At 40.4% G+C, this 25,883-nt stretch overlaps 1 protein-coding gene across 1 annotated transcript in view; it reads left to right on the top strand.

Moving 5' to 3' along the window:
- GABRP (gamma-aminobutyric acid type A receptor subunit pi) overlaps positions 1–25,883 on the top strand; it is a gene marked incomplete at its 5' end in the record, with an annotated part of 95,162 nt that overhangs the window by 2,061 nt on the left and 67,218 nt on the right. The window contains 3 exons of the mRNA XM_085883102.1: positions 4,625–4,692; positions 12,949–13,166; positions 17,524–17,606. Of these exons, the coding sequence (XP_085739228.1) occupies positions 4,625–4,692; positions 12,949–13,166; positions 17,524–17,606 (369 nt within the window). The remainder of the gene's footprint in view (positions 1–4,624; positions 4,693–12,948; positions 13,167–17,523; positions 17,607–25,883) is intronic.

The raw sequence follows: 25,883 nt of genomic DNA, 5'->3' as shown, positions 1-25,883 counted from the left end.
CTCCAACATCAACTCATCCTGGGAATTATTTCAAAGAAACTTGCTCTCCCTCATGCACAGATTTATCCCCTCTCGTCTTCAGTTGTCCTCCCCTTCCTCCCACCCTTGGTTCACTGAAGCTTGTGGTGAGGCAGTTGTCCTGAAATAACTTGCCTTTGCCTCATGGAAAGCAAACCCAACTGAGGGCAATCTCAGTTCCTTCCATAAAACTCGGAACAAGTGTGTATCTACCCTCAGGAGAGCCAGAAAACAACATCTTATTATTCTCAAGTCTGAACTCTCAAACCTATCTCCCTCCTCAAAATCCTGGTGGCATCTTATCAAATCTGTTTCTGGTGTATGTTCCCCCTCCATCCCCTCCCTTACCTCAAATGGCGGCACTGCAGATACCGCACGTGAAAAAGCTGAATGCCTGAACTCGGTGTTTGCAGCTAAATCTTGTGTCCAAAACCCGTCACTTTCTCTACCCACCTTACCCAGTCGCACCCAACTGTCCCTTGACTCTTTGTCCTTTTCTCCTGACAAGGTGGAGAGCTTGCTGTGAAATCTCGACTCAGACTCTGCAACCGGTCCAGACGGCATCAGCCCACGTGTCCTCAAAGCCTGCTCTTCTGCTCTTGATCATCCTCTCTCTGTTCTATTCACCCTCTCATTTGCTCAAGGTCATCGGCCATCTGCTTCGAAATCAGCAAACATCACTGCCCTGCATAAAAAAGGTGCAAAAACAGATCCCTGCAACTTCAGACCAATCAGCCTTCTCTCGATCATCAGCAAGGTTATGGAATCCATCTTCGCTTCAGACATTAAATCCTCCTCTTCTCCAATGGCCTGATTTCCGATCATCAATTTGGTTTCAGATCAGGTCACTCTGCACTGGATATGCTGTTTCTGCTCTCCCAACAATGGATGGAGGTCCTCAATGCCAGACAGGAAATCCGAGCCGTATCCCTGGACATATCACGTGCTTTTGACACGGTCTGACACCCTGCCCTGCTCACCAAACTCTCTTCCTATGGTATCCAAGGCCATCTCCACTCATGTTTCGCAGACTTCCTCTCATGTCGCAGTCACCGTGTGGCCCCAAATGGTGTTCTTTCATCCCTTCTTCCTGTCCAGGCTGGAGTTCCTCAAGGTCGCGTTCTGGGCCCTGTTCTTTTTCTGGTTTTCATCAATGATCTCTCTGATTCTCTGGAAAATCCTCTATATCTCTTTGCTGATGACGCCACCCTCTGCCGTACCATTGGTCATCCCTCAGACCGGCAAGCAGCAGCTTCTTCACTTACTGCAGATCTGGATAAAATCACAAACTGGTCCAACATGTGGAACATGTCTTTCAATCTGGACAAATCTCACACTCTCACTTTGTCTCTTCGAAAGGACTGTTTTGAAAACCCCCCCATCCACTTTCTCAACAATCCTCTGGAAGAAGTCCTTTCTTTCAAGCTTCTGGGTCTCACTATCTGCCATGACCTTTCCTGGGAAAGCCACATTTCAAACCTCGCCTCCAAAGCCAGTCGCCGACTGTGAATCCTCCATCGTGCAAAGTCCTTCCTCGGCCCACCTGAGCTCCTGACCACTTACAAAGCTTTTGTCCACAGCCTGTTGGAGTACTGCTCTCCCCTCTGGGCTGGTGCTCCTGCCTCCCACCTTTCTCGGCTTCACGCTGTAGAAACCAAGGTATTTCGGATCACTGGCATCTCCCGCAATGAGGCTGAGTCTTTGGGCCTCTCACTCAATCACCGCAGGTTGGTCGGTGGTCTTTCTGTCTTCTACTGTCTCCTCTCCATCCTCGCCCCCCCCTTGCTCTCTCTCTGTGATTTGTCCCTACCACATTTCCACAGGGCGCTTAAGGTCCGCTAACGACCCCCTTCTGGTAAAACTACCAAAAATCACGAAGCACTGCTCACCTTAACTCTTTCATTCCTCTTTTTTCCCGCCTTTGGAATATACTCCCTCACTCTATTAATTCCCATTATTCCCTCCAGGCCTTCAAAACAGCTGTTCACCACCACCTCTTATCATCCCCCATTCAAATCCTCAATCTTTTCTTCCCCCGATAATCCACCCAAGCCCACCTCCTTCAAATTCCCTGCTTTCCTTCCTGAAAGTCCCTGTAATGTCCATCTTGTATTCCCCATGTTCCCCGTCCGATCCCTCTCCCTTCCACAGATCTCCTAATGTCTCTGTTCCCCAGTGTTTTGTCCTTCCCACTCCCCCCCTCTTGTCTCATGCCCCCCCTTGCTCTGTGTTGTGTGTTCGCTCTACACGAGCCTCGACAAGGTATACAAAAAAAAAAATAAAAAAACCTGAGATCAGACCAACAACCATTCGTTTTACTGCTTGGTGTCAAAGGTGAAAGAATATTCACCTGTTTAACCTTGTTGCCCAAAATGAAAACACGGTACAATGTTTCATCCATTCTGGTTTCCGCTATGTGGATTTGAATGTCACCACAATAATATTTTTGACGTCAATTGACAACAGATGAAATTGTTGATTGTGTGGGAAACTAACTTGGGCCCATGGCCTGAATGCTGAAACCCACTTTTCTTGTTACTCACCAAAGTTGGCCCATTTCCCATCATGCACAGACTTGAACATCTCAATAATGTTGTTGTTTTTTTTTAAATAATTTACAGTTTTCATCATTTTGCATGATTTGTGCTTATTTTTGTAATGATGTATAATCATGTGTGCTGGATATGGCCGAGAAGTCTCACCTTTCCTGCACTTTGCATCCACCGGGTCTCATCGGTCCTCTGATGTGAGGTAAGCACGTTTTCTGACAAACTACACACCCGCTTGTTTTGAAGATACGTACCTGTGTGCTTTCAGGATATATTTTGCTGATACGTGTGTGCAAACTTGACTCCATGGTGATGTTCAATCCCATTCTTCCATCCGTGGCTTCAAACAGGCAGTCATTACCATCTCCTGTCATCCCCATCCCTTCCCGTGATCTTATTGACCCCTTTTAACACGATCTAACCAATCCTCTTACTTTCAGGTCTCCTCTCTGTCTCTCTGTCTCTCTCTCTCCGTCTGTCTCTCTCTGTCTCTCTCTGTCTCTCTCTGTCTCTCTCTGTCTCTCTCTGTCTCTCTCTGTCTCTCTCTCCTCTCTCTCCTCTCTCTCCTCTCTCCTCTCTCCTCTCTCCCTCTCTCCCTCTCTCCCTCTCTCCCTCTCTCCCTCTCTCCCTCTCTCCCTCTCTCCCTCTCTCCCTCTCTCCCTCTCTCCCTCTCTCCCTCTCTCTCCTCTCTCTCCTCTCTCCGTCTCTCCTCTCTCTCCTCTCTCTCCTCTCTCTCCTGTCTCCATCTCTCTCCGTCTCTCTCCGTCTCTCTCCGTCTCTCTCCGTCTCTCTCCTCTCTCTCCTCTCTCCGTCTCTCTCTCTCTCTCTCTCCGTCTCTCTCCGTCTCTCTCTCCGTCTCTCTCTCCGTCTCTCTCTCCGTCTCTCTCTCCGTCTCTCTCTCCGTCTCTCTCTCCGTCTCTCTCTCCGTCTCTCTCTCCGTCTCTCTCTCCGTCTCTCTCCGTCTCTCTCCGTCTCTCTCTCTCTCTCTCTCTCTCTCTCTCTCTCTCTCTCTCTCTCTCTCTCTCTCTCTCTCTCTCTCTCTCTCTCTCTCTCCCTGTCTCTCTCCTGTCTCTCTCTCTCTCTCTCTCCTGTCTCTCTCCTGTCTCTCTCTCTCTCTCTCTCTCTCTCTCTCTCTCTCTCTCTCTCTCTCTCTCTCTCTCTCTCTCTCTCTCTCTCTCTCTCTCTCTCTCTCTCTCTCTCTCTCTCTCTCTCTCTCTCTCTCTCTCTCTCTCTCTCTCTCTCTCTCTCTCTCTCTCTCTCTCTCTCTCTCTCTCTCTCTCCCTCCTGTCTCTCTCTCCTGTCTCTCTCTCTGTCTCTGTCTCCTGTCTCTCTCTGTCCCTGTCTCTGTCTCTGTCTCTGTCTCTGTCTCTGTCTCTGTCTCTGTCTCTGTCTCTCTCTCTCTCTCTCTCTCTCTCTCTCTCTCTCTCTCTCTCTCTCTCTCTCTCTCTCTCCGTCTCTCTCTCTCTCTCTCCGTCTCTCCGTCTCTCCGTCTCTCCGTCTCTCCGTCTCTCCGTACAATAGAAATGTCCAGTCGAAAGCAAATCGTTGGGGTGCCATGTTGGTGTTTACATGGGTAAATTGACCCGGAGGTGCCCATCTCCTCTCTGGACTTGGTTCGGGCAGGAAGTTGGAATTTGTTCAGTCTGCTGGCGATAATTCGCCTCCTCTCCATCGATCTTTGTCGTTGACCATCGATCAATGTTTGAGGAGGGGACCCAAGCTTAGCATTCATCCTTTGGATGGCACACTCTTCGACGCAACGTCCTGCCCACGAAGCACCAGTCCGGCAGTTTATCACGTGCTTGAGAATCAAACCCAAGTGAGATAGCTTGGTGGCAAGTGTGCTGCCTTTGCACCATTCTTTAGGACCTTTGAAAGTTTAATCCTGTACTTTGAAATCTATTCCAATTGAAGTGACTGTCAAACAAAAATTGAGTGCGGTTCCATCCTGGGAAACCTTCCCCTGCTTGGTCATTTAAAACAAGCTTGAAGTGATATTTGCTACTTGACCAACAACTAAATATGATTGTGCTACATTTGGTCATGTTTTGTTCCAGGTGAACCAGTGGAAGTTGGAATGAGTCTTGATATTGCCAGCATAGACACCATCTCAGAAATTAACATGGTAAACTCTTATGTAATCTATGATGTCACAACATAAATGTCATTAAAGATGACTCGCATTGCTTTTTTTTTTTTTAAACAAAGTCAAGGCTCATGGAGAAGCAAAACCAACAGTCAAATCGACAAACAAGCGGAACAAGGAGACAACAAGTACAGCAGCAGAGGTGAATGGTAGCCCCCGGCAGCTTCCTTCACCACCGATTACATCATAGATTATCAGTGAAATATGTTAATATAAACATATTAAAACCAGAGGCTAAATTTTGAGAAAAAGGATCAGAAAAAAATTAAGACATACCTGGCAAGTTGGAGGCCACGAAAAGTGGGTTGGAAGGAATCAAAAGCTGGTTTTATTAGTCTTGCCCCAAAGGGGATGAGGGGCTAATGCATCGCCACTGTCTGTCTGTCTGTCTGTCTGTCTGTCTGTCTGTGTCTATATATTTCTGCGATAAAAATGCTTTTCTCTGCAACCGCTTCTTCGATCGATGCAAAACTTACATAGGAGGGACTCCTCATGGAGAATTTTTTTTTTTGCTAGCACTGATGTCATGCATCACATGGTATGGAAGCCATATTGGATTAAAGAAAAAATAATTGGACATCATTTTCTCCAAAACTGCTCAACGAAAAACAATGAAAACTTGGCAATGTGTCATCAACTCCCCATGGGAGATATAAGAGTGATAATGATGACATCATCAGTGAAGTGGTATTCCAGCCATAATTGGTTAAATTAACTTGGGGCTTGCGGAGGAATGTGGGGGGGGGGGTTGAGGACTTGAAGTCCCATTTTACATAACACAGAATTTCGGTCAACCATAATTGTTCTGTCACTAAAGGCAAAGCAGACTCACTGAGATATAGGAAATACGAGAAATATCTGTGGATGAGAGGTGTCGGGTTCGTATCATTTCCTGTTAATACAAATAGTAATCGGCGGCAGTGGTTTTTACACACACACACACACACACACACACACACACACACACACACACACACACACACACACACACACACACACCCTTGTAGATGGAGAGTTCAGGTGTGCGAAGGAAGGACTTTGTATTTTGTATGACTGAGGATGTACAGTCGGCGGCTACCTTTGGAGGCCAACGTTGAAATGTGGTTTGCCTAAGAAAGATCATGGCTGATGCCAAAACCCAGGAGTATGAGTAACTGAACTTCCTCAACAGGATTGTAAAGACAGTAGATAGGAGGGGGTTTCCAGACAGTCCTTTCAGAGAGAGACAGTGAGAGTGTAGGATTTCTCAGGTTTAAAAGACATATTGCAACTATTTGACAAGTTTGTGATTTTGTCAAGGTCTGAAGAGAGGGAAGAGGCTGCAACCTGCCCGTCTGAAGGAAGAGGGATATCACGGCAGAGGGTGAAATCATCAGCAAAATAGATAAAGAGGATTTTCCAGAGAGTCAGAGAGATTTGAACAAATGTCATCACTTCGAAACAGTTTCCTGAAATCCTTTCCTCTTTAAGTGTTTGTTACAAAATTCTCAGAGTCCCTCACAGTGATTCAGCAATGTTGGAACCAAAGTGTTTTTGATGCAGGTGATGTCAAGCAAAATGATCCCAGGAATAATCATCTTTTACTCCTCCACAATGACTGTCCAGAACCTAAAGAAGTTTGTATGCAGCATCCAGGGTCACCATGACAGAGTGTGACACAGATACGATCTCCTAAATTATCAGGCATATCATACTGTGGACACGTGATAAGATTGTCAAATCCATTAAATCTCATGAAATCACAGGATATTTTGATAAGCGAACACATTTCTTCATCATCGTTAAATCAGGAGTTTTTGGTGTATCTTGCAATTGAAAGAAGGCTGTGCTTGAATGTGTCCAGGCTTCGCATCCTGTTTGATTCCACATCCTTGGGGACAAATTTCAAAGTAACAAGGAGCTGATATTCCAGATCCTCCGCCGTTTGGGGAATAGATCTGTGTCCCATGAAAGAGAAATCTTGAACGTTTTTTGAAATATTACGTACACAAACCAAGTTACTGATATGGAACATGGACGGATGATCGGTTGGTCGGGTGGAGGTCAATTTAATGTCCCCTATCTTCGACATTGTTGGAGAGGCTGGGGACAATAAAATAAAGGTCTACCAATGTTGAAGGTGTGAAAAATAGCCTCATGTCACTAAATGTTCATTGAGGTGTAGATATCAGTCCTGTTAAGCAGTGGCATGCACGCACGCGCGCACACACACACACACACACACACACACACACACACACACACACACACACACACACACACACACACACACACACACACACACACACACAAAGAAACATCCTGATTAGCACTTGATACAAACTCTGAAGAACATAACTCGAAGGTGATCTCTCTCTCAATATATATATATATATATATATATATATATATATATATATATATATATATATATATATATATATATGTATATATATATATATGTATATATATATATATATATATATATATATATATATATATATATATATATATATATATATATATATATATATATATATATATATATATATACAGATGTACATTGACGTCATAATTCTGGTTCGAACTCCAGCAAGAGAACCGGATTGAGTGATGTCATCATTTGCATTCGCACAGAGACGTCATAATCCGCAAATGCATCCCAACCATGTGATCTGTGAGGTCACAATCAGTGGGGATGTCGTAGGAAACACCGGATCATGTGCCAAACAATCGGTCACATGACCTGCCCATTGTTCTCACGACGATATAATGCCCAGAAGAGGGAAAGAGCAGTCACTTCTTGTTGAGCTCTATTGTTCGGTGCCCCTTTCCGGAACTTGGGAATTGATGGGCTGGTGGCTTTGTAAACCGTCCTGGTGTCTTCACACTCTTCTCGGACCTACTTGGCTTATCCTACTTCTTGGAGCACAGTTTCAGTATCCTTCCATCCTCATCTTGCTAACGAGTGGTCGTGCTTCCTCATCTTCCCCATTGATGGTGGGATGAGTTGAAGGCCCTCCTCTTTCCTAGGATATAAGGGGAGTATATATCTATTTCCTCGCATGTCAGGAGGTAGAGATGGTTTATTGGCTGTGTTCTGCCTTTCTGCTCACCTGTGTGCTGTATTTGTGTGCTAACCTATTTGCGTTTGTGGCTTCTCTCCTTTCTTTCTTTTGTTTTTGTCTTTGTATATGTGTGTTTGTGTCTCATACGTGTACACTGTACATGAATGAATATATACACGTTTTGACCCCCATGGACCGTTATGCCCCAAAGTGAAATTGAGGATAATCAATCTATATATCTCTATCTCTATCTCTATCTCTATCTCTATCTCTATCTCTATCTCTATCTCTATCTCTATCTCTATCTCTATCTCTCTCTCTCTCTCTCTCTCTCTCTCTCTCTCTCTCTCTCTCTCTCTCTCTCTCTCTCTCTCTCTCTCTCTCTCTCTCTCTCTCTCTCTCTCTCTCTCTCTCTCTCTCTCCCTGTCCATATATATGGTGGTGACATCTGAACCGTGGTTATGTGCAGGCAGGGTATGTCTCCGTACGTGTCTGGATTGGAGTTTGTCTCTGGACGTGTCCGGATGTCATTTATGTCCGAATGGGAGTTTGTGTCCAGACATGTCCAAGCGATGTTTGTCTCCAGACAGCTTGGCACCCGACGTGTCCGGGTGGTGTTTGTCTCTGAACGTGTCCAGGCGGTGTTTGTCTCTGGGTGGTATTTATAGTATGACTGGTAGAAAATGTATTTGAGACATTATTTTGTTTCCATCTTCACTGTTATTCGATGCAGAATAATTGTTATGCAGAATAATTCACTATCATTTGATGCAGAATCACTTCCTCTCACCTCTCGCTGCCTTCCCTTCCCCTACCCCTCCTCACTCTCCTTCCCTCCTTGCTCCCCCACCCCTTGACACTTCCCCTTCTTCCTCTCTCTGTCCCCTCTCCCCTCTCTATATCCTTAATTTCCTCCCACTCCCCTCTATCTCCTCACTCTCCTACCACCCCTCTCTATTTCCCCATCTTTTCCCCCCCTCTCAGTGCTCCCATTAGCGAAGTGAAGGGGGGGCAGGGGGGACGGGGGGGGGGGTATTTGCCAATATTTTTGGAAGAAGCTGTGTGCGTTTGGTTGTTAATTTATGCTTTCAGACCTTGAAGGATCCAGTGCAACCAAACTTTGCATGGCCTCCTCTTTCATCCAGAGGAAGGTCGATGGCTGTTTGGATAAAAAAAAAATAGAACAATAAAAAAAAATTTTAACCACATAATTTGCCTTCAGGTCTCGATCAGGTCTTGTGTCGATACACTGCTTTGCTTTTCTTTTTTTTTTCCTGCGAGTGATCGAGTCATATGTTTTGTGAAGATCATATGTTGAGGTTGTAGTGATTTGTTGTCAACAACACAAATTGAATCAATACTAGACGACCGTGAACCCGTTGGGTTCCCGTTGTGACAGCAGTTGATGAGAAAAATCATTTCAAGAAAAAAAATAAACCAATGTCACCCGCATGGTGACCCGTATCTTGCCAAAAGGTGACCACGTGTGACTTCTTTAAGGTCACACTGAGGTGAACAGAGCTGCTATCCACCAGGAGCGACTCCTTGAGGAATATCTGCCGACGAGAGATTCCGATGAGAATCGTTCTACAGAGTAACCATGAAATATATGCTTTTGCCTCATAACGTCACCAAATGACGTCATAATGTCTCAAGCTTGACATATCTAGAAAGCACTCATAGAGGTGTTCAATTTGAGGTACTACACAATATGGTTCCTAAAACTTGAAAATTTGACCTTGGGGTCAAATATGTTTGACCTGAGGCGCTAACCATGAAGGTCAAGGCCAATCGCCACCAAAAATTAATCAGCTGAGCGCCAGACCATGAACTATATTCCCACGAAGTTTGAAGACGATCCGATCAAAATTACTTAAAAAATAAGGGTTTCGTCGACTCCCCTGATTTGCGACAAAGTGACCTTGACCTTTGACCTTGACCTTCAAATTTTTATGCGCTGAAAGGGACTTCTATAGGCCTCTGATATGCGAAGTTACAAAAATTTCCAATGATAACTGTGCTCTGCAGAGTGATTTATATGGGATTACAGACCAAAAAAAACAAAAAAACACATGAAGGTCAAGGCCAATCGCCACCAAAAATTAATCAGCTGAGCGTCAGACCATGAACTATATTCCCATGAAGTTTTAAGACGATCCGATCAAAATTACTCAAAAAATAAGGGTTTCGTCGACTCCCCTGATTTGCGACAAAGTGACCTTGACCTTTGACCTTGACCTTCAAAATTTTGTGCACTGAAAGGGACCTCTATAGGCCTCTGATATGCGAAGCTACAAAAATTTCCAATGATAACTGTGCTCTGCAGAATTTTTATACGTGATTACAGACAAACAAAAAAACAAACAAACAAAAAAAAACATACAAGCTGATGAACATATCTTGCAAAAACTTCGTTTTGGCAAGATAAAAAAGATAACTCCAGCGAACTCTACCGCTGAGGTTGTTTGCATTGATCAATTTCTCTCAAAGAGTACTTGACTGAATCGGGAATTGACTTTTTAATTATTTTTTCGTTGCCTGATTTGAACGAAGCTTGATACTGCACACCACTGAAGAATGGTGAGTAAGGTGTCCCTAAAATGTTTGCGCTATCGTTTACCGTTTTGGCTGTATTTCGGGAACATACATACATACATACATACATACATACATACATAGAGTTTTAGTAATATATAGATAGTGCTTACACGTGCACCTGTTATTAAAAAGATTGCTTTACACAGGTCTGTTATAACACCTCTGTGTTCAGGCCTCGAGTGAGTATGTTGCTTACGCACTTCCTGGGGTTTTCCCGGAATCGCTCGAGTAATGTGTTTTGTGAAGATCGTATGTTGAGGTTGCAGTGATTTGTTGTATTTTTAAAATAATATATATAAATATATATATATAAAAAGAAGTTAAAATAAGGGAAAGTGGTCCAAGCACATTTTGCAACACCAAATATTGGTAATTCATACGAAACCATTAGGTCAACATTCCTCAATTTGTCATGCAGGAAATATTTAAATACATATTTCATAGAATTTCCCCAGACAACGCCATGAACTTCAGCTCGTATGTTTATCCTGTCGGACTCGGTGCAGGTTCATGTACCTTCAGGGGAGATACGTTCCTGAAAAATGCCGCAAATTTTGAATCCATGACTGTTGGGGCATTGTTTTAATGGGGGAAAAGGGGGGATAGGTTCCCGGCGGTTCATGATTAAAAAGGGAAAATCAAAAAAACCGTGAATATGCCCAAGAAAAAAACTGCAAATACGCAAAGCACAAGGCCGTAAATGTAGAAGCAGGTGAGAAAAATGGCGAAAAACTGCGAATCCGTGAAAAGTATGATGACCTAATTCTTAGTTGTCCTCACCTCCAACATTCTGCAACAGAGTGGAAACCCGTCCATGGCTGGTTCTCAGCCACAGAAATGTACACCGTTTGTCATGGTCGTCCTGCTATGCTCCGTGTACAGATGCTCGTGAGTGTGCGAGTCCACTTGCACACCTAATTTCATGTTAGTCGTTCATTCTCAGATCGATTTGGAGATTATATATTTCTCAATGGAGGGAAAATAGAGCAGTGCATGTACATGTACAACATAATCCTGATGTTATTCTAACAAAGCATTACTTACTGTCTTAGTATTTGTCTGTACTCCATATCGAGTATGACCAATCTTTTCACTGCACTTAATTGATTGAGTAAATATTCAGGACAGTATCTGATCAAAATATCAATCCTGTGCGAAGCTTTTTTAACTTTGTCAAGGGCATGTATTCTTAGCTGCATGTCCCACCAAACGATAAAGCTTGCATTAAGAATTCCCATTGTCGAATTGTCTGCAGATTTGTCACATGAACTATTTGCTGTTGATTTTATCATTGACAGTTGATTCAAAGGCCGCATGAGTGTTTTGTTTCCAGTGCTTATTCTCGCAGATATAAGCTGTCACAATAACCAATGATGAATTGAGGGGAACGTAAATCAGAATGCATAATGGAGGGGCCACCAGGAACACATGAAGAAGGAGACGAAGCACTTTACAATGCAGAGCCTTGATGGAATGCGTAGGTGACAATGTCGATTCAAGTAAATCTGCATGTGGACACACACACACACACACACACACACACACACACACACACACACACACACACACACACACACACACACACACACACACACACACACACACACACACACACACACACACCACATTCCACCCCTCCCCCCTAGGTATCGCACTAGGTGATGAGTTTGTACCAGGCCACCCACAGAAAATCACCACTTGGACCGAACCACACAGCACGAAGCGGTATCATGAGTCTCCAGCTTTGCTTTGATGTGAACCACAGGTTCGCGAGGTTGACCGAGAGAATGAACACAGATCACATCCTGATCACTCCTCTGGACCCTGGTTGCTCCATCTAATAGTATACCTTATGTTGAGACTGGGTGAATCATCAGTGCATGAGCACCTTCCATCGGAAGGACATTAAGTCGGTGTCCCCATCTTCTAGCATTAGTTTGTGGATGCTACAAGTCCCACTGTGTCATTCATGAAAGTTAGGCAAGTTGTCACCAGAGCCCTGAACAAATTACAAATTCTTCTCCAGTCACCTTTGGTCGAACATCATTCCTGGCTCGCCAATTCATGAAAGATTTTGACCAAAAACATTCCCTGACTCATCACACAACAAAGAGGCAGTTGGGGCCATCAAAGTAGTGGTCATCTTCGAAGACAATGCCACCGCAATGAATGAAATACATCTGAAAGTTTCTGTTTGTTTTTGACCAACATGGATGGACACCATCAGTAATATTCAGACGAGTAATTAACATAAACTGTGTTCGATTCAGGTGAGGTTTTTGGAATCCTAAACAGCAACTCTTTCCACAACGACTTTTCGTCTCTTCTTTTGAGCGATGGTTCAATACTTATCGCTTGTTCATATAAAACACACAATTTTGGAAGAAATTTGAACCCTTTACAACCAAACACATATGGAGTTAACTTACACTAAGTACATCACAGTTGGGGATGGGAGGATTTGGTTATTTTATTTTATTTTAGTTTTTGTTGGACAGCATTAATAAAAAATAAAAAATAATTTTTTTTTGGGGGGGGGATAATCAATCAAAGGGATCAATAAGTATTTTGTGTCCTTATATCGGAACAGGATTACACGGCGACCATCTTTTTAAGGCAACGTTGGCAAGATGAGCGGTTACTTCTCATGGGAAACAGAAGCCTGAGTGTGGACGGGCGCCTAGTCGAAATGCTCTGGGTTCCAGATACATTTATCGTCGACTCCAAGAAGTCATTCTTACATGACATCACTGTTGACAACCGCCTCATCCGGATCTTTCCCAATGGAACGGTCCTATATGCCCTAAGGCAAGTATCCAATGTTTAAAGTGTGAACCTCTGGCCTACAGATCTGAGACTCTTCATACATGGGTTCACTCTTGCTGTGAGGAAGGAAGACTGAGCATGGGGTTATCCAGCTAAATTGCTTTACTGACTGCACTGGCACAGAACCGCGTAGCTTCTTGAGCAGGAATGTCACCTAGGCGGCACTCTGGAAAAATGCTATGAGACAACCTGCCCTGATTAAATTTGAAGCAGCCATATTTTTGATTACCGTGACTGCTCCAGTAAATTTCTCCTGGAAACATCGAAGTTGCTAATTTTGGTTCCGACAGCTCCATGCAGAGCATGGACCACATGGCAATGCTTACAATTTGTAATGCAAGACATGGGAAGATTTTGAGTGAACCAGCGGAATATTGTATTATAAGACCTTGGCCTTCAATGATCATCTATATTCTATATTATAAAGCAGAAGTGTCTGTCTGTCTGTCTGTCCCCGAAATACTCCCTCAGTTTTGGGGCTATCCCAGTCAAACCTTATTTGGAACGTTTTGGGGTCCCAGCGGTTGGCCTCAGGTGGGTGGAACATTTCATAAATACCTGAATGCAATTGTGATTTTGACTTTTGATCTGCACAAGGCTGCTCCCAATCCGGAAGTAAACACAATCATGGGTTCGGCCGAAACATTCGCTGCCTTGATAATATCTCAACACAATCGTGATTTTGAGTGGTTCCACCTGAACGACCCCACTTTTATCCATTCTAAAGTGGGAGGGAGGTTTCATAAATTTCTCAATGCAATTATGATTTCAATATTTGTTTTGAATGAAGTGTTTTTGTATCCACCTTTTCTCGTCGGCAGATTTGTCTGTATTGCGTGTCACCTGAGAACGGCATCTTTATTTGTTTACATCACGAGTGTTTGTATTTTCTAATATTAATGGTATCGTATACATTTGTGATTGGAATGATGTTGTTTGGAATTAATTAAAATATAGAGGGATAGAGTTTCAACCAGAATGAGGGAGGAAATTGTGTGAGGGGTTGCGGATTGACATTTGCGGATTCAGCACTGGCATACACCTTACTGCTGTTGGAGTCAGCTGCAGTAAGATTCTTTGCCAAAGTCCTTCACGAACCGGTTGTCCAGCCCCTTCCCGTGCATAGTACGGGTATCTTGATCGTGTTTTTATCATACAGGGTGTTCCAAAAAGACCTGGACAACTTTGGTTGTTAATAGCGAACGCAGTGAGCTTCATACTTAACACGTGCACATGAGAAAATAGGAAAGAACAACAACAACAACAACACAATACCCCTGACAATTTCGAATCCGTGTCGTTGGTAATGACCCTTTTGCTTCCGTTTTTTTTTTGCTTCCGGTTTTTTTTTTTGCTTCCGGTTTTTGTCATGGGGAATGATGCATGCTGGGAGATAAAGGCATCGTCGGAGACATGAAAGACCCAAATAATATCAGACACGGTGTATAGTTTCCTCCACTGATTTTAATACAGATATCTCCCGCATCATCAAAAATAATTTTTAATCGTGATTTACGTTATTTGATCGCTGATCCCGAATCCAGGCCGAAGTAACCGGAAATTGCATATACAGTTGTGAACAAGTTATTGGAAAAGTCAGAAGCGAATGTAAGAAGAATTCTCCGTTCGCTTCTCGTATTCATTTTTTTACATGAGATCCTGTTCCAGGCGGTGTAGTTGTTGTTGTGAAGATAATGTTGAGGTAATATTTCTTTATTTTTTTTAGATGCGATCCTGTTCTAGGTGGTGTAGCTGTCGTTGTGAAGGTAATGTTGAGGTAATATTAATTTTTTTACATGAGATACTGTTCTAGGTGGTGTAGTTGTTGTTGTAAAGGTAATGTTTAGGTATAATGTTAAGGTAATATTTATTTTTGCAGATGAGATCCTGTTCTAGGCAGGGTAGTTGTTGTTGTGAAGGTAATGTTGAGGTATAATGTTAAGGTAATATTTATTTTTGCAGATGAGATCCTGTTCTGGGCAGGGTAGTTGTTGTTGTGAAGGTAATGTTGAGGTATAATGTTAAGGTAATATTTATTTTTGCAGATGAGATCCTGTTCTAGGCGGTGCCATTGTTGTTGTGAAGGTAATGTTGAGGTAATATTAATTTTTGCAGATGAGATCCTGTTCTAGGCGGTGTAGTTGTTGTTGTGAAGGTAATGTTGAGGTATAATGTTGAGGTAATATTAATTTTTGCAGATGAGATCCTGTTCTAGGCGGTGTAGTTGTTGTTGTGAAGGTAATGCTTAGGAATATTAATTTTTTTCAGATGAGATTCTGTTCTGGGCAGTGTAGTTGTTGTGAAGGTAATGTTGACGTATAATGTTGAGGTAATTTATTTTTTTTAGGTGAGATCCTGTTCTAGGTGGTGTAGTTGTCGTTGTGAAGATAATGTGGAGGACTTTTTTTTTTCAGATAAGATCCTGTTCAAGGCGGTGTAGTTGTTGTGAAGGTAATGTTGAGGTATAATGTTGAGGTAAGATTAATTTTTTTAGATGAGATCCTGTTCCAGACGGTGTAGTTGTCGTTATGAAGGTAATGCTGAGGACTTTTTTTTCAGATGAGATCCTGTTCGAGGCGGTGTCGTTGTTGTTGTGAAGGTAATGTTGAGGTAATATTTATTTTTGCAGATGAGATCCTGTTCTAGGCGGTGTAGTTGTTGTGAAGGTAATGTTAAGGTAATATTTATTTTTGCAGATGAGATCCTGTTCTTGGCGGTGGAGTTGTTGTGAAGGTAATGTTTAGGTAATATTTATTTTTTCATAGCAAAAAGACTTTAATTTGATATAGTTAAGAAGCGAATGTAAGAAGAATTCTACGTTCGCTTCTCAGCTTTGCCTATTCCATATTATGTTTAGTACCACAAATGATACAACAATACCCTTTGTTTTATATGATACAGAAACTCAAAAAAGTTTCCTTAATTTTCAGGTCTGGTGGTTTAATGTAAGAAAAGGAGCTCAGCGCGTTAAATGGTTCAACGAGACAAGATACGACAGGCAAGTTCAGCGTAATTTCCGTACAAGGTCTGGAAGGAATCCGCCATCGCAGACTGGTATGAGAGAGTGCTACAAGAGATTTAAGGAGACTGGAAGTTGTCAGAAACAGAAGAGTACTGGTAAACCACAAACAAGTACAGCAGATGTTGAACGAGTACGTGAATAATTTCAACAAAGTCCCCAAAAATCAAATTGACGCGCATCCACAGAACTGGGACTACCAACCACCACTGTACACAGGATTTTGTAAAAAGACTGAAGCTTTGTGCCGATAAGGTGCAGATTTTGCAGGAACTCAAACCAAATGACGGACCCAAACGCAAGGTGTTTGCTTTGGAAATGCTCGGTCGCATAGAGGATGACGAGGGTTTCCTGTAAAAGGTCATGTTCACAGACGAAGCTTGTTTTGATGTCTCGGGGAAGGTCAACTGACACAATGTGAGGATCTGGGGCTCTGAAAATCCCTCACATGGTCATTTAACACATGCTTGATAGTCCAAAGATTAATGTGTGGTGTGGCCTTCTCCATGACCGCTTGGTGGGCCCATTTTTTTTCACGAAGGAGACAGTGATCTTAACAATTTACATGAGAACATGTTGGAAGGATTTGCCTTCCCACAGATTGAAGACCTGCAACCCGATATCATTTTTAACGGGATGGCGCTCCCCCTCATTGAGCCTTCGTCACTCGAGCCGTCCTGAATGAAAAATGTTCAGGTCGCTGGATTGACCGAGATGGACCACCGCCTGGTCCCCACAATCACCAGACATAATGCGCCTTGATTTTTACCTGTGGGAGTTGTCAAATATGTTGGCGACAACATCAAGATGGCAAACCTGCAGGATCTTTGTTCTCGGATCACAGCTGCATGCGCACTGGTGGACGTAAGCATGTTGTGCCGAACATGGCAAGAACTCGTGTACTGCCTTGATGTCCTGTGCACAACAAACAGAGCTCACATTGAAGTGTATCAATGGTGTGCACAAAACTTTATGAGTTTCTGTATCGTATAAACCAAAGGGTGTCGTCGTATCTTTTGTGGTTCTAAATATATTAACAACCAAAGTTGTCCGGGTGAACTCGAAATACCCTGTACATAACTGGAGACAAAACAGCCGGCTTAATGGCCCCCAATGTAAGCTAGCATACTTCAAGGTGCTGTCACTACTGTCAGGAGAACAGAACATAAGAAGTTATAATGAGGATATGACTCGACAGGAAATGGAATCCATTACACCTCAGAGGAAAGCATAGCATGACCTGTTACACATTAAATGAAATGAAATAAGACCGGTTTTGCTTTCAAAATAAGATGATTATATGCATCTCATTTATTGCAGAATCACAGCGACTGTTGCGTGCAATATGGATCTCACCAAGTACCCGATGGACAGGCAGACGTGCACCCTGCAGCTCGAGAGCTGTGAGTTTCGCTTTTCATCAACTTTTGGTTTGGCTTGGCTTGTCATGCTACCAAGAAAAATCATAACAGAGGAAGGTGCATCATGAAACTTACTTTTCCTGTGACATTGATTATTATGTGGAAATTTTGGGTGATATCTAATATTTTAAAAACACAAGACAAAACTGAGCATTTGGCCCATCTAAATGTGTGCGGCATTCAAAAAGTTTTTATGAAGAAGTTACTCACAGCAGTCCAACATATTTTTTTCCTACAGAACTTCTGAAGGGTAAAAGGTGGTATGTGGGGATGCAAGGGGATTTCAGGGGGTTTAAGAGGGGGAAAAAAAGGCAATGAACGGACAGTGAGTCGTGGGGCCTGAGTTGGGAAAACAGGCAATGAAATCCATGAACAGGAAACGATAGAGGAGGGAAGGGAAGAGTAACCTGCAAGTGAGAGAGAGAGAGAGAGTGTTTGGTTTGGTAGGGTTAATGGGGGTAAAAAGGATCACTAGTAAGGATGGGGGCAGGGGTGAGGTTGGTGGGGGGGGGGATTGATTACATGAAATGGTGGTGAACTGCCAACTTTTGAAGACCTGGAGGGAAAGGTGGGTTTGCACAGACTCAAAAGGCAGCTCCACAGATGGGAGCAAAGGGGAACAAAATAGTGGAGGTGTGCAGTCTGTCACGTTCTCTCAACCGTCAGTCAACTACTGGACGTGTGCGGAAACTGGTTGGCAGACGTTTGTCACACTATTCCCTGAACTGCTCTGACCACAGTGCATTTGCACCACCAAATGCATGGTTCCTGGCAGGCCATTGCATGGGCACTGCATCACTACATGTGACAGGTTGACTGGGAGGAAAGGGGTGGGAGGAGGCATACACACCAATGAAGGCATCCAGTGACCTTGAAAACTGGTACACAGCACACACCTTCTGTATGGACGATACATATCTACATTCTTAAACAACATGTTTTTATTTCTCTGCAAAATGCCCAATTTTAGCCACCTTTTCATTGTTCTCTATTGTAGTTAATTTCCACATCAGTCATCAAACCCATAATTAGACAAGTTCGAAGCCATCATGCTAAAGAGTCATTAAGCTATTACTGATCTGATGTGGTTGAACGGCTTACAAACAGGTCAATAAAAAAAATGAAGCAAGATGCAAGCAGTGATGAAGGAATGTCAATAGGTGGCATACCTGGCTGCATTGCAGAAGACAAACCTTGTCATCATGGCAACAAAGTGTAACAATGCAAAAATATGTCTGTTCATCATACCTGATGAGATCGTTGTCAAACTTCTCACTGATCTCATGATAAATTAATTATTGGAGATTTTGTAAGGTTAACTGAAAGATGTTTTTTTGTAATCGTTACTCCAAAGAAACTCGGGTGATTCATGAGGCCTTCGAAGGGTTGGTGATAAAATGTAAGCAAGTGTTTTACCAGGTGATCCGGCTGGATATAACATCATAAAACAAGAATTTCCTCGAGTTGGATTTCATGTTCCAGTTTTCAGGCCGTCTTTAATCTCACCTCAAGTTTGCTGTTACTGACAGTGATGCTGGTTGACTGCCTCTGCAATGTTTTAAAATGCAGGACAGAGTCATCCTCGAAACAGAATTGAGGGTTTTCAAAGGATGTTGACAGGTTGGCAATGCACACAGGAAGTTGACAGATGGCAACAACACAGACATATGATGCTATCATGTTGAACACTAACACCAGGGGAAGGATGGAAGAAAACAGACCCTCAAGGGCAGGACAATGCTTGTGAGTGTGGAATGAGGTTATCCTGAGTTGAGTGATAGAGTTAGTCTGTCTTAAACATGAAAAACAAGACAACTTCCTTGTCATTCTCCACTTTAGGCAAGCAAGGTGAATCCTGTATGTTTCACCTGACATTGGATTATTTCTTGCTTTACGTGTTTAATTTGTAACATGATTGCTGTAATCTTGTATCGTTAATGCCCCAGTCTCATTGAAAATTATATAGGATTATTTTGGTGAATGGTCAAGACCATGAAAATCTTGCTCATTCCGGTTTAGTTTACATTGTATGAATAAGCTGTTATGTTTTGCATAATATTAGCATTTCTCATCAATAATTGCAAGAAAGAGAAAACCCACTTTCTCCCACTGCAGGGTAGGTTGCAAAACTTTTATTCCCTTTACCATTAATCACCTCCTACACACTCATCAAAATTATGCAAAACTTGTTTTCCACCCTCACATATAATGTAATATAAAAAGCTCTTTATGATCACTCATTCACTGACTGACTCACTGATATGTGTTTTGTAATTTATAGATGGGCTTGAATGTTGGATTTTTGCATACTGATGTAACTCGAAGATGTGATTCCAGGAAAAACTAGAATGGCACTCAGGAGAGCACATACCTCCACCAGGCTGAACAGGTTATGTTTTGTATCACACTGATAGGCCCAATCCACATCTGGGAGCACATACCTCTGCCAGGCTGAACAGTTTACATTTTGTTTCCCACTGATAGGCCAGATCTCCATCCGGACCTGAACCAATATCTAATCAATTTGTCCTTGTTACACATACACGTCCACTAAGTTCCGTCCGCATCTGTCAATAACTTTTTGAAATATCGTGCTATATATTGTTTTTGTTCCCATCACTCAATATTGAAGAATCACTGAAAAATTCTCGGATCCAGATCCGGATTTAGATCTTCACCAATATCGAAGGAATTAATCCTTGTCAAACACCCAATATGTCAACCAAGTTTCATTCAAGTCTGTCTACAACTTTTTGAAATCCTGCTCATGAACAGACAGACAGACAGGAGTGAAAATGTAACCTCTATCCATCTTTGGTGGTGGAGGTAAAACTCACAAAACTCTGTAAGCAAAAATATCCTGAAATAGAAAGTCAGCTGGTGAAACTTTGCTCTCGTTCATGGAGGGGGGAGGGGGATTGGGACCATACTCTGTGCAGAGTGTTGGTGCTGCCTAAGCAGTCTCCTTGGCTATTGGGCATAATCCTGGATGAGTCGCCACTCCGACACAGTATACCAGCATGCTGGCACTCATTTTGCCAACCACGGAAGGATGACAGGCCGAGTTAACCCCACCTGGTATTAATTCAACAGCTGAGCGGGATTTGAACTCAGGACCCTCAGATCCAAAGTTCGCCACCCTAACCATTAAGCCAACACCAGGCATGTTCATGGAGGGTCATGTGTCCAATGACAATGCGCCTGCAGTAGATCACTGATCCAAAAGTTTATTGTCAGGTCAATAATTGAATCCAGCCCACACATTGAAAATAGCTATCTCTCTTGCAGATTCTTACCCAATCATTACTAATCTAAAGTCAATTAATGTGTCATAAAGGAAAAATGCTAACTTACCACGATGATAATTCAAATTGGTCTGCTCTTGATGTGCATTGTGTGAACAGCAACAATAATATAACAAATACTGTTTGTTACTGACTTCAGTTCATAAGCTCCACACATCAATGTTTGTCTTTAACTTAAAAATATAAACTCTGCCCCTTGGCATAACCAAGAAACCTAAACCAATGTAAACTAAAGTTTAATTTCAGAACTTTTCACCTATTTACATTAAAATTACTGTTCCTGTAAACTGCTAAAGAGCTCATTCTGATCACTCATTCTTGATTTAATTGATTTGTTTATTTGTTTGCAGAACACAACCAAAATTCACGACATCAAATTTATAAAGCTCTCTAGCAATTCCACTTCATCAAATATATAAAACTCTTTAATTCCATTTAATCAAATATATAAAAGTCTTTAACAAATCCATTTCATCAAATACATAAAACTCTTTAACAATTCCATTTTTATCAAGCTCTTTGACAATTCCATTTCATCAAATATATAAAACTCTTTTATATTTCCATTTCGTCAAATATATGAAACTCTTCAACAATTGCATTTCATCAAATGTATAAAATGATAGCAATTCCATTTCATCATACCTATATTGCTCTTTCACAATTCCATTTCAACAAACATATAAAACTCTAACAATTCCATTTCAACAAACATATAAAACTCTTTAACAATTCCATCTCAACAAACATATCAAACTCTAACAATTCCATGTCATGAAATACATAAAACTCTCTAACAATTCCATTTCATCAAATATATGGAGCTCATGAACAATTCCATTTCATCAAATATATAAAGCTCTAACAATTCCATTTCATCAAATATATGGAGCTCATTAACAATTTCATTTCATCAAATATATAAAGCTCCAACAATTCCATTTCATCAAACATATCTTTAACGATTCCATTTCATCAAATATATAAAACTCTTATAAAACAATTCCATTTCAACAAACATATAAAACTCCAACAATTCCATGTCATGAAATACATAAAACCCTTTAACAAATCCATTTCATCAAATATATGGAGCTCATTAACAATTCCATTTCATCAAATATATAAAGCTCTAACAATTCCATTTCATCAAACATATATTGAACGATTCCATTTCATCAAATATATAAAACTCTTAAAAAATTCTATTTCATCAAACATATCCAAACTCTTTAACAATTCCATATCATCAAATATATAAAACTGTTTAACAATTCCATTTCAACAAATATTTAGAGCTCATTAAAAAAATCCATTTCATCAAATACATAAAACTCTTTAACAATTCCATTTTTATTAAACGTCTAAAGCTCTTTAACAATTCCATTTTATCAAATATATAACTCTTTAACAATTCCATTTCCTCAAATATATAAAACTCCAACAATGCCATTTCATCATACCTTGAATGCTCTTTAACAATTCCATTTCAACAAACATATAAAACTCTAACAATTCCATTTCCTGAAATATGTAAAGCCCTTCAACACCTACAATTCATCAAACATATAAAGCTCTTTAACAATTCCATTTCATCAAATATTTAGAGCTCATAAAAAAATCCATTTCATCAAATACATAAAACTCTTGAACAATTCCATTTGTTAATCAAATTTATCAAGCTCTTTCACAATTCCATTTCCTCAAATATGTAAAGCTCTGCAACAACTGTAATTCATCAAATACATAAAGCTCTTTCACAATTCCATTTCAATATATGTATATATATATATATATATATATATATATATATATATATATATATATATATATATATATATATATATATATATATATATATATATATATATATATATATCCAACAATTCCATTTCATCATACCCAGAAAGCTCTTTAACAATTCCAGTTCAACAAACATATAAGACTAACAATTCCATTTCTTAAAATATGTAAAGCCCTTCAACAACTTCAATTCATCAAACATATAAAGCTCTTTAACAATTCCATTTCATCAAGTATATAAAGCTCTTTAACAATTCCATTTCATCATACCGATATAGCTCCTTAACAATTACATTTCAACAAACATATAAACTCGAACAATTCCATTCCTCAAATATGTAAAGCTCTTCAACAACGACAATTCATCAATCATAGAAAGCTCTTCAACAATTCCATTCCATCAAATATATAGAGCTCATTAACAATTCCATTTCTTTAAATATATAAAGCTCGAACAATTCCACTTCATCAAATTTATAAAATTAATTCCATTTCATCATACTGAAATAGCATCAAATATAAAACAATTCCATTTCAACAAATATGTAAAAGTCTTTCACAATTCCATTTTTTATCAAACTTACCAAGCTCTTTAACAATTCCATTTCATCAAATATATGAAGCTCTTTAACAATTCCATTTCATCACAAATATAAAACTCTTCAATAATTCCATTTCATCAAATATATGAAGCTCTTTAACAATTCAATTTCCTAAAATATGTAAAGCTCAACAATTGCAATTCATCAAATATATAAAGCTCTTTAACAATTCCATTTCATCAAGTATATAAAGCTCTTTAACAATTCCATTTCATCATACCGATATAGCTCCTTAACAATTCCATTTCAACAAACATATAAACTCGAACAATTCCATTCCTCAAATATGTAAAGCTCTTCAACAACAACAATTCATCAATCATAGAAAGCTCTTCAACAATTCCATTCCATCAAATATATAGAGCTCATTAACAATTCCATTTCTTTAAATATATAAAGCTTGAACAATTCCACTTCATCAAATATATAAAACTAATTCCATTTCATCATACCAAAATAGCATCGAATATAAAACAATTCCATTTCAACAAACATATAAAAGTCTTTCACAATTCCATTTTTTATCAAACTTACCAAGCTCTTTAACAATTCCATTTCATCAAATATATGAAGCTCTTTAACAATTCCATTTCATCAGAAATATAAAACTCTTCAACAATTCCATTTCCTAAAATATGTAAAGCTCAACAATTGCAATTCATCAAATACATAAAGCTCTTTAACAATTCCATTTCATCATACCGATATAGGTCCTTAACAATTCCATTTCAACAAACATATAAACTCGAACAATTCCATTCCTCAAATATGTAAAGCTCTTCAACAACGACAATTCATCAATCATAGAAAGCTCTTCAACAATTCCATTCCATCAAATATATAGAGCTCATTAACAATTCCATTTCTTTAAATATATAAAGCTCAAACAATTCGAATTCATCAAATATATAAAACTAATTCCATTTCATCATACCGAAATAGCATCGAATATAAAACAATTCCATTTCAACAAACATATAAAAGTCTTTCACAATTCCATTTTTTACCGAACTTACCAAGCTCTTTAACAATTCCATTTCATCAAATATATGAAGCTCTTTAACAATTCCATTTCATCACAAATATGAAACTCTTCAACAATTCCATTTCATCAAATATATGAAGCTCTTTAACAATTCCATTCCCTAAAATATGTAAAGCTCAACAATTGCAATTCATCAAATATATAAAGCTCTTTAACAATTCCATTTCATCCAATATATAAAACTCTTTAACAATTCCATTACATAAAATATAAAAAAAACTCTTAAATAATTCCATTTTATCAAATACGTAAAGCCCTTGAACAATTCCATGTCATGAAATACATAAAGCTCATTAACAATTCCATTTCATCAAACATATATAACTCTTTAACAATTCCATTTCATCAAACATCTAAAGCTCTTTAACAATCGCATTTCATCAAACTTCTAAAACTCTTTATCAATTCCATTTCATCAAATATATAAAGCTCTTCAACAATTACAATTCATCAGATATTTAAAACTAACAATTTCATTTCATCAAATTTATAGAGCTTATCATTTCTGCATGGAAGATGCTACTATGCTCCAGGTTATTCCAGAGATAATTGTGCCGATATCAGTCAAAGGCAAAATGGCACACGGACCGTAACAATTTGATGATTGGACCACATGTGCCCACAATGTTTTTGCTGTAATTTTTGCCAGAACAAAACGAACAGTAAAGGAGAGGAAGGAAACACACCAACAGCAGGGTTGAATGACAAAATAGAGGGAGACTTGGAGACAGAAGGGATGTGGGGAAGGATGAGAGTTAAGGGAGGACACACATGATGAACAAGATGGGTACAGAAACAAACTCTTGAGAAAAACTGGAAAGAAGTGGCTTGAGGAGGGTTACTGATTTTAGAAAAGATCATGGTTTTGGTTGAGGGATGATCTGAGATGGTGATGAACAGCTGTCTTGAAGATCTGAAGTTAAGAATGGGATTGAAGAGAATGTGGAAGTTAGTTCCTCAGATGGAGAAAAAGGAGGAAAAAGAGAAGTAGAGTTGAGCAGTGATTCTGGATTTTGGTAGTTCCACAAGAAGGGGGGTTGCTGGCACACCATGTGTACCATACAGAAACCTGAGGTGGAGGGACGAAGCAATAAAAGAGCAGAGGGTGCAAGACCAGAAAGGAGGCAGTAGAATACAGAAAGACAACTGACTTGTCTGCAATGTGGAAGTGATATGCCCATAGACTCAGCTACATTATCAGGGATTCCAATGATCTTGAAGGCCTTGGTTTCCACAGCATAAGGCTGAGAAAGGTGAGAGGTGGGAGCTCCAGCCCAGAGAGGAGAGCAGTATTCCATTAGGCTGCAGATGAAAGCCTTGGAGTTGGTGGATAAGTGTTCACGTGTGCCAAGGAAGGACTCTGCACGATGGAGGATGTCCAGTCTGTGACTGACTTTGGAGGCCAAATTTGAAGTGTGTCTTTTCAAAGAAAGATCATGTCTGATAGTGAGGCCTGAAATTTGAGTGATGACCAGTTTTGTCCTCATTGAAGCTCATCAGGGCA

The sequence above is a fragment of the Eptatretus burgeri genome, chromosome 1 (genome assembly GCF_056783735.1).
Source record: "Eptatretus burgeri isolate ZD-2024b chromosome 1, Ebu_testis_v1, whole genome shotgun sequence".
Taxonomy (NCBI): domain Eukaryota; kingdom Metazoa; phylum Chordata; class Myxini; order Myxiniformes; family Myxinidae; genus Eptatretus; species Eptatretus burgeri.
The sequence above is the reverse complement of the archived record's forward strand: the minus strand, read 5'-3'. Positions and strand labels throughout refer to the sequence as shown.